At 41.1% G+C, this 17,427-nt stretch overlaps 1 protein-coding gene across 1 annotated transcript in view; it reads right to left on the bottom strand.

The window, feature by feature from the left end:
• RBPMS2 (RNA binding protein, mRNA processing factor 2) overlaps window positions 1–16,013 on the bottom strand; it is a 30,217-nt gene extending 14,204 nt beyond the window's left edge. The window contains exons 1-3 of the mRNA XM_063926329.1: window positions 15,619–16,013; window positions 1,221–1,298; window positions 25–63 (exon numbers count right to left, since the gene is read on the bottom strand). Of these exons, the coding sequence (XP_063782399.1) occupies window positions 25–63; window positions 1,221–1,298; window positions 15,619–15,669 (168 nt within the window). The 5' untranslated portion in view covers window positions 15,670–16,013. The remainder of the gene's footprint in view (window positions 1–24; window positions 64–1,220; window positions 1,299–15,618) is intronic.
• Between the last annotated feature and the right edge of the window lie 1,414 nt (window positions 16,014–17,427).

The raw sequence follows: 17,427 nt of genomic DNA, 5'->3' as shown, positions 1-17,427 counted from the left end.
CTAGTTTCAGTCTGACAAAGTTACCTGTTTTGAAGTTAGCTTGATCAGTGATCCTTCATAGCCCTAAAAGCAGAAGATATATTAAAACAACAGACGGTAAGTGAAGCCTGTGGTGTTACTGCAGCATTGGGAAGTGGATGTGCTGGACACTAGGAAAAGGGTAGATCTGCATGGCTAATTAGGGACAGCAGTGACAAGCTGCAGAGGGGGTGTAATTGCACCCTCTGCCATGGGGTGGTGCTGTGGTCCCAAGTAGCAGAACTGAAGTGGTACCCATAATTCCCAGCAGTGCTTAAGGCTGTGCTCTGTCAGTGTGGAATTTTGTGCTTATGCTGTGAAATTTATTGAAGGATGAGATTAAAATACATTGACATGGGCATACAGACTTTAAAATGTCAGCTTACACTCCCTTGTGAGTTAGAACTACTTTATGGAGGAGTGAAATAGAGCAACAGAACATTAAGCAGCAACATTGATGTACATTTTAAAGTGTAAAATCCAAGTCAATTTTGCCCATCATTTGATCTATGTACAGTGGCAGAGTGGTGGAATCTGAAATGGTACCTTTCACTGTAGTAAGACCCCCAAGTTCAGGCAAAGAAGGGAAAAGAAAAATAAACCAGTTACCTTTTATTTTTTTTTTGAACTAAGGGATTTTTAGCCACCCAGCATCAGATTACCTCCCACTTGATAAACCCCTTTGTTATAGGATGGGTCCCAGAAACAGTGACAGATTTAAGATTAAAGATTCAGTCAAGTTTACATGGCTTTGCATCTAGTCTGGGCATGGTCTATTCTTCAGAAAGAATCCCAAAAACAAAGCCTGATTCAGGAGACATCACAGATCAAAGACATTTTTATAATAAAAATATATATATATATTTTTTTTTTTTTTTTTTTTTTACACAGCCCTCTAGAGATAACATAAAAACCTCACATTTTACAAACCCCATTCTATAAAAAGTTTAACTATGGTTACCACAGCCTTTAACTAAAAGGCACACAAACCTGACCTTTCAGAGGCCTACATAAGAAAAAGCTGCTAATACAACAAGCAGTGATTGGCAACATTGAAACTGCATTTGATAGTTCAATGGTCTCTTCAAGAGAAGTCAGAGGATGCAGCACCAAAAGCAATGGTATTTATATTAGTTGTTCAAACAAGATTACAGTATGGATTACAGAGTCTTAGAAACAAACACAATAGTCAGTCATCCTACCTTAAATGGGCGAAAGAGCAAGTACAATTCTCTGGGCTTGATGTCTATTGGAAGACCACTGACAAAGAGGGTTCTGACCTGTAGGTTTAGTAAGGGGGGGGGGGGGTTACATTTCATAAATACATTCAAGTTTTATTGTAGTCAGAAAAAACTTTCAGCAAACACTAGTTAAATGTATTTCAGGGTCAAGTGAGTAACACATTTAGTTAATGCAAAATAGACTGTTACACAAGTGCATATTTAGTATCTGCAATTTGTTACCATGATTGGATAAAGGGATACCAGAATCTTTCTACACAATAAGCTCAAGTGAACCACACAGTATTTCAGTATATGTTTAAGATTTCTGCAGCCAAAATACAGATGCAGGAAACAGATCCCAGTATTTCCATATACAGTCAAACTGATGCTATTAGAAACAAATCTACACACTAAAGTGGGGGGCAGGTAACAAAAACACATGTAATTAGATGAGACCACCACCATACCAACAAGAACATGCATAAAAAAAATAAAAAAAAAAATAGAAATCTCCACATTATTTTCCGTTATATAGTACAGGTAGAATAAAATTCCACACACCCTTATTGATGTTGAAGATTTGTTACCTCATCAGATCAGACTTTCTACCTTATAATGGCCTTGCAACCAAAACCCAAAGAAATTTTTTTTTTTTTTTTTTTAGGCACATGAAACCAAAATATTGTACCTTAGTGGGACTGTACCTGTACAGAGTTCTATTACATTCAAAGGGTTATAAACACAGTGTAAGTAGTTACTCTACCAGACTAGACCACCAGGGTGCTGGCCCTAGTGGGCCTGACCGTTTGCTGCTATGATCTCAGTGGCACTTTATTTCTAGCACTCCTTTGTTTGAAGAGTGGTCATCTACTTTCTATGTGCCCCTCTGTCGACACGTCTATTTTCCACCCATTGGTGTTGTTCTTTGCCCTTTCTTCCAGTGCCTTTGATGTTCCGTATAGTCTATCATTTATCGGCAGCACTCACTCCCCCAACCCCATGTTCCACATACTCTTCCACTTATATTGTCAGTGTTTCTTAAACTTAATCCTTCTATTCCACTGCAGCTCATGAGACAAAGTGGCTACTTAAGTGTGGATCAACAAAAGGAACAGTGTCCAAGAATGCATAACCGAGTAAGCACAAACCCCAATTTCAATAGTAAACGTTTGCTACATTATGCATCAAGCTCAGAGTCAATCATTTAGTACACATACAAATGGGGCTTAGTGACCATACTAGGCAGGGATTCCTTGCTAAACCACACTGCAACTATCAGGTGCACTCAGACCAATTTAACATTTAAAAAGCCCTATAACTGGTAATTGAGGTAGCTTAGCATTATAACAAATATATAGTATGGCCTTATTTGCAAGGGATAGTATTACTAATAAATGTGAAACCATTGGCTAAACGAGTGTCCCAAGTTTTTGTACTGGTTCTATAAACTCTACCCTAGCATCTTTGAAGATCCCCACAAAACCGTAACAATACATTATTCAAAAGCCAATCTGAGCCCTTATTTGCAGTTAGTAAAGTTAAAACTAAGTGTGAACTATGACGCATCACTTTACACATTGCCTTTTCCAAACAGGTTCACAAGCTGCACTCTTCCTCCCACCTGTCATAGGTTCTTATTTCCAGACATGTCAGCAGCTCACTTATTAAAACCACCAGGGATGTTTTCTGTCTGAGTGACAAAAACCCCCTCCACATTAGCACCACACTCTATGCTATGAAATATTTATCTCTGCAAAAGGAAGCATGGTAGGCACCAGGGGTGGGGAGGGCGAGACTACTTTATCAGGGCTTGGAGATTGATCTAGTCTGTTGGTTATGCATGGTTGCTTAGGTTCCACATCTGCCCTGAAATTATCAGGTAGCAGGAGCTAGACTACAGACGCAGAGACTATTTTGCTTCAAATACCAGCTTTGATGTGCTGCAGGTATTCAGGTTACTACAATGTAATCTCCAGTTTATTTTTTTATTTTATTTATAAGCCACAATGAAATCCAACCTCTTCAACACTAGAGGGATTTTTAGTGGGCGACTATCAAACATCTCTTTAAACAAGCACTACAGATTTTTTTTATTTTCCCTGCCAGAGTATATTGTTGAATAGTTCTCCATAGGGAGGCCAAATTTTTTCGATGGATGCCAGTTTTAAATATTTGCCATCCAGGAGGCATTATGAAGACAAGTGTACATGAGAAACATCAGGCATAACACAAAACCCATAGAAGTCCCTACTATACCAGCCAGTGACCATTGATTATATAAGCATTTGCATAGCACTGGCTGTAAATGCAAAGCAAAAACCATCTTCCCAACTAATACCCGTTTTAGAAATATCACCATTGCTTTGTGCCCTGCGGGCCAGATGCAAGAGGAAGTTCAGTCATTTCATAACAGAAACCAACTCTGGGGGAGGAGTGTGGCATCACTCCAACTGTGATTAATGCAGCCAGTGTATCAGACTGCTTTGATACTCTAGTAATAGCTTTCCTAGTAAAGTTACAGAAATTATAGCCCAGTGGGTTGGAGTCACAGGACTCCACATTGCAGAAGTGCAGCTTTATTCTGTTTGCACTTTGTTGAACTACTGTAACTAGTGTCAGGCACCGCAAATTAAAATAATGGAAAATGTAGCAACAAATTTACCACATCTATAAGCTTGCTGTCTTAACATTACAAGATGCCATGTGGTAACATTGGTTCACAAATTACATGTGACCTACAATAAACAATGTTACCACATTTCTGTATGCTTAACACAACTGCTGCTATAATGCATTGCTAAAGGTTCTCTAAATGTTATCAGGATCCATAGGATAACATACAACACACCAGAAAACAGGCAACCAAATTACAAAAATCTCTGCCACGACCAATCAGATCGGGATCCAGGTGCGTTGCCTCATGGTACCCTAGATAGAATCATACTATGATTCTCCTATCATTGTCTGGAGAGCAGTGGCAGGGAGCCACATTACATGTGCATCAAGCTACAGTTGAGGCTGACTGAAGCCAGATGGAATGTTATGATGCATTTAAACAGCAAGAACAGTGCTTATAAGGATCTAGGAAACACTGGTGATGTTAAAACTTCCTGGTGCTATTCTACAGTGCACATTAACCTTAGGATGCCAACTAATACCGGGGGCTTTTCAAGAAGGCTTAATATTTGCTTGAGGTAGATTTTGGTCATGCAGATTATATAAATGAAAACAAAATGGCTTGAGTTGTTACTGCAACCAATTCAATTGTTTTACCCCAAGGCCATCACCAGGAGACACAAAACAGAGCAATTCAATTGTTGATCCGTTTAGATGCCCAGTAGCCTCAGGGCTGACTTCTCAGCCTCGAGTTGAGGAAAAATAGAAAAAATGGTTTGGAAAATTGGTACTTTGGGCCAACCAAACAGGAGTTTGGATGCCCAAAGCAGAGAGTATAGACAGGTTTAGCAGTTTTAGGTGTCTAAACCTGGTCTGTTTGGGCGCAACATGCATGATGTACATGGGCACCCAAACAAATGATTTGTGACAAATTGTTTGGGTGTTTACAAAGGTCCAGTGAAGACTGAATTTTTAGACACCCAAAACAATTGAATTTATCCCAATAATAAATGGACCTACAAGAAACAGGATTGTCAAAGGGAAGTTGCTTAACGAAGCAAATACCAGTTTTAAATGCAAGGAGAGAGCATAACCTTCAACATGACCCATTCCTTCCAGTACAAAATGGTGTGTTCCTGGACTTCCCTGCAGCGCAGTACAAAATTCAACTAGGGCAGCCACGCCAACTGCCAGTGACTCCTGGTCGGCAATGTTTGGGGTGGCTCCCCTATTTGAATATTGGGCTGCACTGCAGCCCCAACTCTGGAGCAAGCACTGGCAAGGAAGCCCAGAAACAATTTTGTAGCAGTTAATCAACAGCACAATGGAATTCAGCAACATGTCCTTTATCTAAATGCAAAGATATCTTGCATTAATGTATCAAAACCAGTCTTATGCTGGGTACTCCCTGCACGATATATCACACAGCCAGTGAACAGAATAATTCTCAGGCATATCACAATGATCCTGCTGCACAGCAGATGCATGCATATATATGTACATCCGCTTGTATGTACATGCCTACTAACCTATTAAGCTGGCTGCAGGAACCACCAACATTGACATAACAGGGTGATCCAGCTTAAATGGCCACCGAGCTGTAATGTCTTGTCACACACATGCGGCCGATTGGTGTAAGCTTTTCAAAATAAATTGCCCTTTTTCGGTCCATCAATTGGTGGTGCATTTGGCCAAGTGTGCATCCAGCCACAATCTGCTAACCCCAAATATCTCAGTGCTATTGTGACGCAATATGTAGTTCTATGGAGGGAATACAATTTAGCAAAACAGACCTTTCCATGACAGAACATTGCAATATATATGGCATCCTGGTTTTGAACAGGAGACAAGAAGCTCCGCACTGCCACGATCAATCTGTTTTGTGGCCAATTTTTCATCCCCCCCTCACTTAAAAAAAATCCTGTTATGTACTGGACTAACTCAGCAACAACATTCACAATAACACATCTGAACAGGATGTAACCCAGAGTTTCCAAAACACTGCCATTACAGTCCTGAATTTGATATCATCTGAGCTCAGTAAGGATATTAAAAACGATGGTTCCCAAACTGTGGGCCATGGCACACTGGTGTGCCCCAGGGCTAGAGCCTGCCCTAGGCATAGGCAAACTAGGCAACTGCCTTGGGAATTTGGAATGCCTAGGGGCACAAGCAGCTTCTGCCGATTAAAATGATATGCAGCATGCCTATATTGTGTGTGACTGCAGCTGTATCTGCATACGAAATGCTATGTTACAGAATATAGGCATGCTGCATATCATTGCAATCAGAAGCTGCTTGTGCATCCTAGTCACATAGCAATGCAAATAAGACGCATGTTCGGCAAAAATGAGCAAGATGTTAGCAGAGCTGGCCTAGAACTGCCAGCCGACTCACGCTAGGCATCTCCTGCTGCATGGCGTATTGAGGCAAAATGTATGAGGAAACATCTGTATCCAAGCAGAGGAAGAGGTCAGTGTTAGCAGCCTTGAGTGGGTTGGTTGTGCAATAGTGTTTGGCATATCTCTAAGGGGCATTGTGTGTGTCATGCATATAAATGCATTAATAATTGTGGATGTGTAAGGGGCACCAATTGTCATTATGTTTATAAGGGCATTAATAATGTGTGGCATATGTGTCATTATGTGCATAAGGGGCTTAATATGCAGCATGTGTAAGGGACATTACGTGTATAAGGGCATTAATAAAGGTTGGCATAATGTGTAAGGCACATTATGTTTATAAGGACATTAATGTGTCATGTGTAAGGGGCATTACTGTGTGGTATTAGGTGTATAAATGCATTACTAATGTGTGGCATTATGTGTAGAAGGTGCTCTACTATGTATAGTCTACACTACTGTGTGGTCTAATGTGAATAGAGAAATAAGGGGCAATTCAGTGTGATGTTATGAGATTATAAGGGGCACTACTGTGAGGAGTAACAAGGTTAAGTGGTACTACTGTGTGATGTAACATGAATGAGGGACACTATCGCATGATAAAGTGTGAATAAAGTTTCAGTACTGTGCGGTGTAATTTGAACTGGGGGTACTTGTGTGGTCGAACCCCTTCCCAGCAAGAACACGCCCTTTTTTGGGCTGTGCGCCGAAATGTGCGCACTTTTCCTATTTAAAATATATGGGGTAGGAGCACCAAAAGGACGACAGCTATGGGTGATGCTGCTAGAAAAGGGGTGCAGGGTCAGAGGCAGAACTAGTGGCGGTGCCAGGAGGCACCAGTCAAAATCTTGCATAGGGCATTAGTTTGGGCCGGCTCTGCTCAGGCCCTTGCAAGTGTGCCCTGGTTTGGTGGTCCTGGGCCAATTCAAATTACTTATGGTCAGTGTAATAGGCAAAGTCAGTGCTTGTGGCTTCGAATGATAAAGTGGGCAAACAAGCAAATTCTGTCCCTCACCACATAACTTGGGAAGCAGTTAACATACCACACGGGATCCCAGTGATCACAATGCCAACGCCGGAATCCCACACAGCGGTACAATGCTGGCGCTGGAATACCGGCAAGGTAGGAGATAGTCATGGACACCAATAGAGGGAGAATATAACCTGTGGTGAGCCACTGTGCCTGCAGCATGACAAGCACAGTGAGCCCACAAGGGGCTTACTAGCACTCACCCCACTACTGGCATACTGACGGCTGGGATGCTGCTGTCTGTACACAGACAGCTAGCATCCCAGCCATCGGTAAGTCATACCGAACCCTTTAACTGAACCCAAGGATGGCCCACGTTACACAATTTTATATTTATTTAAAAAGGTCTTAAAAAGAAGCTTTTGGCCTAGGAGTGCTGTGAAAAACCATTCAGGTACTCTAGGGAATCGTTTGGGAACCACTGCTTTAAAAACTGTACAAAAAAAAAAAAAAAAGGGGGAAGTTTTGGAACTTCTGCAGTCAACTAATGAAGTCAGTGATTTTCAGAGTTCGTTACATAGGGACCAGATCAGTCCCCATTAATGGGTACTGATCTGCTGCGGTAATGAGCCTTCTGCAGGAGATTTGCGAAACCTCCTGCTTTAGGCAGTATCCAGACTCCAGGTCAACACCAATAAGGTAGACACGAGTTTTGCTTTTTTCATTTCTTATACTTTACAATCCACGTGGACTACAATTGGGAACGGTAACCTGTGCCAAGCACAGCAATTGGGGTTCCCAGTCACATTATGGAGAAATATATATCTCTCATGTCGACCTCATTTGTGTCAACCTTAAGTCACATACCATAAAATGATGCAGAAACTAGTTTGTAATTGCTTAATAGGCCCCTTAGTGGCTTGATAAGCTGAGAAAGAAATTAGCCACAGCCAGCAATATTGATATCTGTTCTTACTTGCCGCCGGAGAAGTCTCTGCCCTTTGTTATACTGTATATGGAGAAGAATAAAAATCTCATGTCTTGAGACATCAGCCTCTAAGTGCTTTTCTGAATATACACAATTTACATTGCTAAAAATATATTTGCTGGATTGTGGAGTGTCCAGGGGGGGGGGGGGGGGGGGTGAACCTTCAGCCTTAACAGAAGGTTTGGGCTACTTTCACCCCATCCAACAGTTTACACTACAGCTCCTCAAGATCTGCCCCATTATTTTCCTCATAGTACTTCTACACATTTTAGAATAATCAGATGACATTTCAGTACCACCAAGGCTACTAGATAATGCTGGTGCCCTGAGGTATACTAAATGACAAGACTACATCTTGATAACTCCTACCTTTGTAACATCACTGATGCATTCATCCAGGTTTGTGGTATCTACAAATATTATATATGTGTATGATAGCCATAGGTACATACTACAAGGATATATTACCCCCAGATCATGTGTACGTTTCTCCATTTCTGCTCAGGATGATAATCAACAAGTACCCAGCACGCTAAAGGGCCCTACACACTTAAAGATTCTGTCCAATCTGGGTGAGTGGAAAGAAAATCTGGCAATGTCTGGGAGCAAACAACCAACCATTTGCTCCCAAAATCCAGGAAATGGACAAAAATGGTTGTTCAGATAGATTGGTTTAAGGAAACAAACTTAACCAATTTGTCTAAAAGTCCATTTTTGTCAGTTTTCCAATGTCTGAGAGCAAATGGTCAATTGGCATTTGCTTCCAACCAGAAAGATTGGACAGACAATCTTTAAGTGTGTATGGCCCTTAAGACGAGACTACAGATGAATTGTTTGACTAATGCTGTATTTATATATTGTAGAGCAGCTCAATATTGTGGAAAATAAAAGTCTAGGCAATTTGCCCCTGCTGTAGGTGATTTTGTGATGTATATATTTGTATCATCCCATTTTACCAATAATCACTTGATGGGGAAGGTGGGGCAAAGTTGTCTATTAACATAGAATATGACGGCAGATAAGAACCACTTAACCCATCAAGTCTGCCCCTTTTAATGATACTTTAGGTAACCTCAACCCTATTTGATCCTTAGCTCTTTGTAAGAACAATATGCCGATCCCAACCATGTTTAAATTGCTCTTAGTCTCTACCATCCCTAGCAGTAGGCTATTCCACTTACCCGCTACCCTTTCTGTAAAGTATTTTTTCCTTAAATTTCCCTTGAACCTACCTCCATCCAGTTTTAGTGCATTCAACCATTCTATGAGGGCAATGCAACAGATTCTCCCAGTGGCCGGTACTAGATGGTGCCCAATGGAGCAATTCAATTGTTGCTCTCTTTGGGTGCAATGAGTCACTGGGAAACATTTAAGTTTGCAGCCCCTCATACTGGCAAGCTGAAGTGTATGAAAAGTGCCCCGTTCAGGAGCCCAAATAGCACTTTAAGTCACACCAAGCACTTTGCCCGGGTTTAGCCATTCTAATCTGCTATACCTAGCCAGACTGGTCACAAATAGAATTGAATACCCCACCAATATCCCATCACTTTAGTAGGGAGAGCAGTTATCACACCTGACTCCTCTTCTAGTCAGAGTACTGGTGATTGTAGGTGGAGGAGTAATGAACTACAGTATAATTTGCCACAATCACCATTTATATATTTTGCCACCATACTTACTGGGGCATATTTATTACAGGTAAAACTTGGTGTTAATTGCCTTTAGTGAAATATCCCCTTTAAGTCTTGCAGCAAAAATGGTAAAAAAAAAAATAAAAAAATTAGTGACACAGTTTTACATTTCCACTTCGGTGGATCAAGGATTAGTATTCTTCTGCAATCATGCATGTCCCTAGCTTCATAAGAGTACATAGTTTAAGTTACAACCTGGACTCATGTACCTTGCCCACTTAACTTTGTGGCTGGACATTTTTCCTATACTTACATTTTAAATTTGTTTGCGTTCATCTGATATACCAACCTCAATTTATCTAAATGCCAATATTTCTTTAACCATATCTCCCTCTAAAAGCTATATACTGGAAAGGAACATATACATACACACATACAGAGAAGCCCTCTCCATCAGCAAGCTCACACCTAGCCAGGGGAAAAAACAGTTTAACAACATTTCTCTTTTTGAAAAACTATCTACCAATGCAAAGTACAGGTTAAGAGGTCAACATTGCAAATTTGATTCTTTTGGCTTTTCCAGCTCTTTAGAGGACAATGTCATGTAACAGATTTAGGCTGGGTACACAAAGCGCCTGAACAAGTTAGTTATCATGTGCACAAACACAAGACCACCCCTGATAAGGAGCCCTTGGTGAGGGATCAGTACGAAATCCCGCTGGACAGGATCCCGGCGGTTGGAATACAGACACCGGAATCCCAACCAGCACAATCCTGCCAGGGGGGGGGGGGGGGGGGGCGAGCGCAACACAGCCCATTGCGGGCTCGCTACGCTCGGCACACTAATTTATTCTCCCTCTATGGGTGTCGTGGACACGCACGGAGGGAGAATATGTCGGGATTGTGCCGGCGGGATTCCGGCCGGCGGGATCTTGACCGCATCCCCTTGGTGACCGACCAACAATCACACCCAATCTGCACCTCAAAAGGCAACATTTAGTTTTATTTCCCTTTATACCTAGTCAAGCCACTAGCGAATAGCTAGAACTGCATGGCAGACAATTGTAGACAAGTACTCCACAGGCAAAAGCTGACAATTTTGTTAAGCTGCAGGAGTTTTTCCTAAAGAAATTATGAATGGAGTGTTATTGTCAAATGAAAATACACATTAATGCACAGCATCTAGATCAGAGGATCTTAACCAAGAGTACCTGTAATGGGGGTTACAATGCCCCTTGCTGTTTAATACACTCATTTTTCCTTGTACAATTAGAGAGCTCTGAAGGTCCTCATGCCATTAGCACATCAAAATAAAGGCCAAAACCATTTGGAGTCACTAGCAATGGGTATATATTGCAACTTATTTCAAGCATCTGTATTTTGTTGTGAAATTTATTAAGTTATCATTGTAAAATTCTTAATTTTACCTTGTACCTGCGACAGTTTCACTTTGACTAAGGGGGAATTAAATTAGCACCTTTAATTTAGGGGGGGGGGGGGGGGTGGTAGCCTCTGGCTTGAACATTTTAGGCTATTCAGTTAGGGCCCCCTTTTCTTGCCCGTTAAATTAATCTGTTGTCGGACATTAGCACACAGAACCCGGGATAACGTCCCAGACCTATGTATTAACACTGTCGAGGCACCTGAGCACAGGCTATTTATCTGGGATTTATTTTCAGGTCTGTTCAGACCTGAAAAGAAATCCCTGTTAAGTGCAGAGTGCGGGCTGCCCCAGGGGATCGATTAACCCGTGATCAATTACTGCAGCTAATTGAATACCCCCCTAAAACTTTGTCAAACAAGAATAAATGCAGCTGTAACAGCACCAGGTGTTAAGTCATAATCATTATCTTTGATTTACTGATGGAAGTCATAAAAGTCCTATGAAAATTGGTACAAAGGGTTTGTAATGCACTCCAGTCATATCCCAAGATGCATACTGTATTAAACACAATGGTGTACAATGACTGAAGTAAAGGGCACGATGGTCATAAAGACATCCAAACACCCAGCTGTTGGCCATTTATAAGCTTGCATCCGCCTCAATTATGGTAAATAATGAATACCTGAAGAAGCAAAAATATTCAAATGCAGAAACAATTCCAAATACCAGGATCCTGGCCTTCAGGACCCTGGCAGTCGGAACACCGATGCTGGAATTCTGACACTGCTCGGAATGCAGATGTTGGGATCCTTACATGGATCTCCATGCCAGCGCCGGAATCCCAAGCAAAGAACTGCCGGCTCTGCACAGAGATAAGGTGGGGGTAGTGACAGGAGAGGTTAGGCTCCACCAGTTATGGTTAGGATCCTAAGTGTCTGGATGCTAACGTTGGTATTCTGACTGCCACATCGCGAGCGCCAGGATCCCGATACAATCCCGTATGTGCAGTCTGTCTGGAAGAGTGTAAAGGCCAACCAGGTGAATTACCCATTTTCCTTCAACTTAAAGTATGGACTAGGAGGAGTTTATTTCTCTCCAGTAGCACAGATCAAGCAAGGGTAGGTATACCCAAATTATTCTGGCCAAATACCAGACAAGTGCTGGCAGACCCAGGTTTGACTGCTGGGTATGTACAGTAGCACAGCTCTTTGTCATTGCAGTATATAGGTACTGCTATGGCATCTCAGGATGTGTTCCCAATGTAATATTTGTCTGATGTTATGGCATTATTTTACAAATACTAATGGCATCCTATCCAATTGTCATTAAATCTTTGCACAATTCTAGGAACACAGTTTTTACACCAGTTACTTCATACTAACATGCTAAAATGAGACCTCTGTGTTCCTAGAATTGTGCAAAGATTTAATGACAATTGGATAGGATGCCATTAGTTGGGATGCCATTTTAGCATGTTAGTATGAAGTCACTGGTGTAAAAATCATATGTTGTCTACAAAAGACAAATATTCACAATATTTACAACATTACCAGTCTTGCCAAACCTCAGGAGTCACTATAATTTATGGGGGCAATTAAATTGTTTAAAGGGCACCCACTGGCAGCAATTCAATTATGCTGCCATGTGGACAGGTATTCTGCTGTCACAGATTTCTGTTTGCAGCCCAACCAAGTAGTAATGTGCAAAGACTGCCTTTTGGATGGCCAAATGTGACTTTGCGCAGCACTTTAATCATTTTGCAAATCAAATAGGAACCAAAACAATTGCATACCACCCTATCTAAAGTGACCGGGGAAATGCAGCTATGGGCACCCATTGAAAAAATGAAATTGCCCCTTATGAATACTATCGGACTATAGTCATAGCAACTAGTACAAAGTTAGACCATAGCAGGGATCTTAAAACATTCACGCCCGAGCAGATTAAAGGAAGGCCATTCAGAACATTTTTCTGCCTCTGGTAACCTAAAAACTATCAAGTCTCCCCAGCTAGGAGCTAATGCTCCCATGTCAGGGAAAACCATCGACTGCAGCCTCAAATATTGTAACAGACTTCAACTTTTACACTTCTCAAACATTAACCAAAGTGCCAGATATCCACCCCATGTTCTAATACTAGGTACACACTGCGCTATGATCAGGCCAGTCAGCCCGATTTTTGCACAGTGGGGTCAATTCAATTTGCCGACAGTTAAATAGCCCCAGGCATTAGCTGCAGTCGCTATTCAATTCTGCTCATGTTAAGTTGGCGAATGCACGTTCTCCCGGACTTAACAGGTTGATTTGTCAGCAGAACGGGCATTCTCCGACTTAACTGCCCGATGCAATGCCGATTCCCACCAGAATCAGCCTTGCGCCAGCACTTTTGTCGGATTTCTGTTGGCACCCCCCCAGGGTCAACCCCCCCCCCCCCCCCAACAGGAATGCTGGGTACACTAGGCAATATATCGTTATTACAGCCACGGAAGTATGTGCCAGATGTACTAAGCCTTGAAAAGTGATAAATTGCATGGTGATAAAATACCTATCAGCTTCCATCATTTTTCAAACCCAGCCCGTAACCTGGCAGTTAGTAGCCGATTGGCTGGTACTTTATCACTGTGAAATGTATCATTATTCAAGGCTTAGTACATTTTCACCAGTACCGAACGTGTGTGTACACAATATAGGGGGGAGAGGGGGAATTCAATTGTTATTGCTAGCCACTCTCCCCTCTAAAGTGATGGGAAATTGCAGGGGCAATATTCAATCGATGCTGGTTATGGCACCCAGTTGTGTCAGGTTTCGTGCATAAAGCAGCTAAACCAGACTAAACTAATGGCCACGATCACAAAAAAGTATAAAATGTCTGATATACTGCATCGACAATGCTGCACAGCAGAGGCAATACTATACAGATAATCGTTCACATCTTATCAGGTCTATAGACTACCAAACTGTACATTATGTTGGCCACCAAAACCACTGGAAATGACATAACTGTGTGGGCATGTTTTTCTGGCCAGACAGATTGGCAAGTCTATATACAGTATATGGCTGGTGTGCATCATTAACAAAATCCTTACAGCCGTTCCATTGCTTACACCAAACATTCTAAGTGAAGGTCATTTGGGCAAGGGATTCTAATCCTCTATCCATAAGGGCCAACAAGGCAGTGCATCCGAGCCATAGATTATGGATATGCCAATTTTAGAAGCCATCTTGTACATGTTTGCCGATGCCTCCAAGCAATGAGGATAATGCCAGTGACAAAATGAAGATTCGCAAGGTCAGTATCTACCTTATTTATGTAAGATCTAAATTGTAGTCAATAAAAATGCATGTATACAATTCTCAAGGTCAAAGAAACCCTTACAGGTAGGCAGCAGGGATGGGTATATTTTACCAACAGAGGACCCCCATTTCATATTCATAGAAACAGGGCAGTATTTGAGAACCATGCTCAAATATGAGACCTCTGGTGTGTTACTAGAACTGTGCAAAGGTTTTGGGGTTTTTAGTGTTTTAAAAAAAAAAAAAAAAAAAAAAAAACACCGCATATGTCTACTGCTGGTTTTGATGGGTGCACAAAGCTTCCTGCTGCACAGATGAACCTGAAAAGCACTCATCCACATCAGTGACGGATCAATACTAGTAGGTTGCACACTCACAGCAACCAGTCACAACTATGGATAAAGCAGTTTTTTTGTTTAATTAGTTCAGCTGTCTGTTAAACACTTTTATAAGCAGACATTACATGTTACTTTATCTGCAACATCAGAATTACAAACTACCATCTTAAATTTTTTTTATAAATTAATCTTTGCATTAATGTTTGACAGTTAGTGAACTATTGACCTACATTACATATACTTATGTATCAGCAGGCTTACTGAGTGTTTATGCTACTCATTGCAGGGATTTCCACAAAATTGTTAACACTCTTGACAGTTGGTGAGGTTGGCAAAAAAAAAAAACAAACAAAACACCCAAATACCAACAATAGTTAATAAGGTTATTCTGAAAACAAAATGAAAGACCCAGCTTTCACTTAAATTGAACCCTAAACAAAAAAAAAAAAAAAAAAAAAAAAAATTATAAAAACCCCAAACAAGAAGAAAAACACCGACATTAATTATTCCACAGAGAAATGAAATGCAACAAGAATTGCAGCCAACTACCTAATCTCAGAGCCTATAGGACACTGAAGCTACTACAGTAATTAACAAGATGCAGGAGTGACAACAATAAACAGCACAACAAGCCTTCAAAAGAGTCTTAACTAAACTTGAAAGGATATGGCATTAAAATGTTTTACAATGGGAGATGCAGACAGTATGGAGAATGGAGGGTGTAACATGGAAGCAGACAGACCGTACCCACTCACCTCTTCCTCTATATTATTACTGTGCTCACTATCTGCCTTTAGAGTACTCATGGTGTACAAACCAACAGCTGATTCCTCTGCAGAGTCCACGGTTGCAGATGTCTGGATCCCCTGTTGATAGAGAATGTACCCCCTTGTACCCCTGTGCTGCAAGTACTGTGTTATATGGAGCTGAAGTTTGGGATCGCTGGAACCCAACTATGGGAAAGTTGAATTTTCATGTGATGTATCGGTGCCCAGTGAGGGTGCTAGAGGTATGTATGCGGTGGTAAGAGGTGTATGTGTGAGTGCTTAGGTGGGAGAGAGTGCAGAAGAACAAGGGCGGGATGTTGCCTCTTTATACCACCCCTTCCTGAAGTGAAAACTTAATTAAGGAGGGGTAGGATGAAGAAAGGGGAGTGAGGCTATGCAGAAGCCCTGAGACTCATCTAGCTTGTTCATCAATTAAACTTAAGAGAGGAGGAAAGGGTGGGAGGCGTGGAGGGCTGTGCCCTATTATGCTGCTAGTGGGATCAGCTGAGTGTCCTCCTCCCTGTGTGTATCCTGCGGCTGGGAGCAACAAGAACAATCCCCCAATCACATCATCCGCGCCGGCCCAGCTGATTCCTAGTCAGAAAATAAAAGTTATTGCTCCTTTAATGAAGTTCTGTTATTGAAGTTTCAGTTCCACAGGACAGCGGGTGGGATCCAGGATCTGAGCTACTATGTCGCACCCAGAGATAGGCGCGGTGCTGTGCAACAGTGTAACAGCACAAAACGTGTGGCAAAAGTTTATTGTATTAACTTTCTTCGTAAGAACGAAGGCACGTACATTGTCCAGAATCCCATGGTGTGTGTTCCCTACCTGACAGATTTCTGAACTGTATCTTTCAGTTAAGCTGTGAGATATGCGCTCAAATACGTATAACAGAGGCTGTGACCTTCCCGGCACTTTTCTGAAGGACTTTACTGGGAGTGTGTTTCCCATTGCAGTATGGCATAGGTCGTGTTATTTAAATAAATAAAGTGGAATGTTTTTCTATGTATGTTGCTGTTTTTAATCATTTTCTTCTGAATTAACCTTATCTCTTCGTAGACTGCTAAATACATGCATTATAAAACCATATGAACCAAACATTAAAGATTGCAAGCATCAATACAAAATGATAGTACAAAAAAAAAGTATTATTTTGAATAATGAAACAAAAGTTTCAAATAAAAATCTAAAAGTAGTTTTATGTAATTTCAGGAGGGTATATTTAAAAAAATAAATATATTGGTGACTGATTATATATGAGGCATGTTATTAGGGGGAACAACCTGCATATGTAATTGATCAAACAAACTTATTTTTGGCATTTTATTTTTTCTAAGTTGCTATAACTAATAATTGCTTGCTTTGAAATTTCTTGAAGTTCCTTGCTCACTGTCAAGGTTTGTTTTTTTTTGCAGATTCTGCTTTATGTCATATAATAGTCCCTGAAATTGGCATACCTTCTGACTTTTCATGTGTGAATGATATAAATACAGCCTTATCCAAATGATTTTGATAAATTCACTAAAGGTCAATTTTTGTTCTAAACCAAAACCGATGGACAACAAAGGATATCGCCATCGTTTAGAAGTGTAAAGACAGGATATTTATCATTCGTCAGGTTTAGCTGAAATTGAAACCTGACGTTGATGTCAGTCATTTTTGCAGCTCTAAATACTGTCAGTCTTGAACTTTCAGTTCAAAATCGACTGCAATCATAAGTTCCAAACCAATGGCAAGGCCCCTTGAACAAAGGCACTGCACAGATTAGTATGGTCTTTTCAGGCAACAGGTTA

Source organism: Pseudophryne corroboree, chromosome 6 (genome assembly GCF_028390025.1).
Source record: "Pseudophryne corroboree isolate aPseCor3 chromosome 6, aPseCor3.hap2, whole genome shotgun sequence".
Taxonomy (NCBI): domain Eukaryota; kingdom Metazoa; phylum Chordata; class Amphibia; order Anura; family Myobatrachidae; genus Pseudophryne; species Pseudophryne corroboree.
Note: the sequence above shows the minus strand (reverse complement) of the source record. Positions and strands in the feature narration are given on the sequence as shown.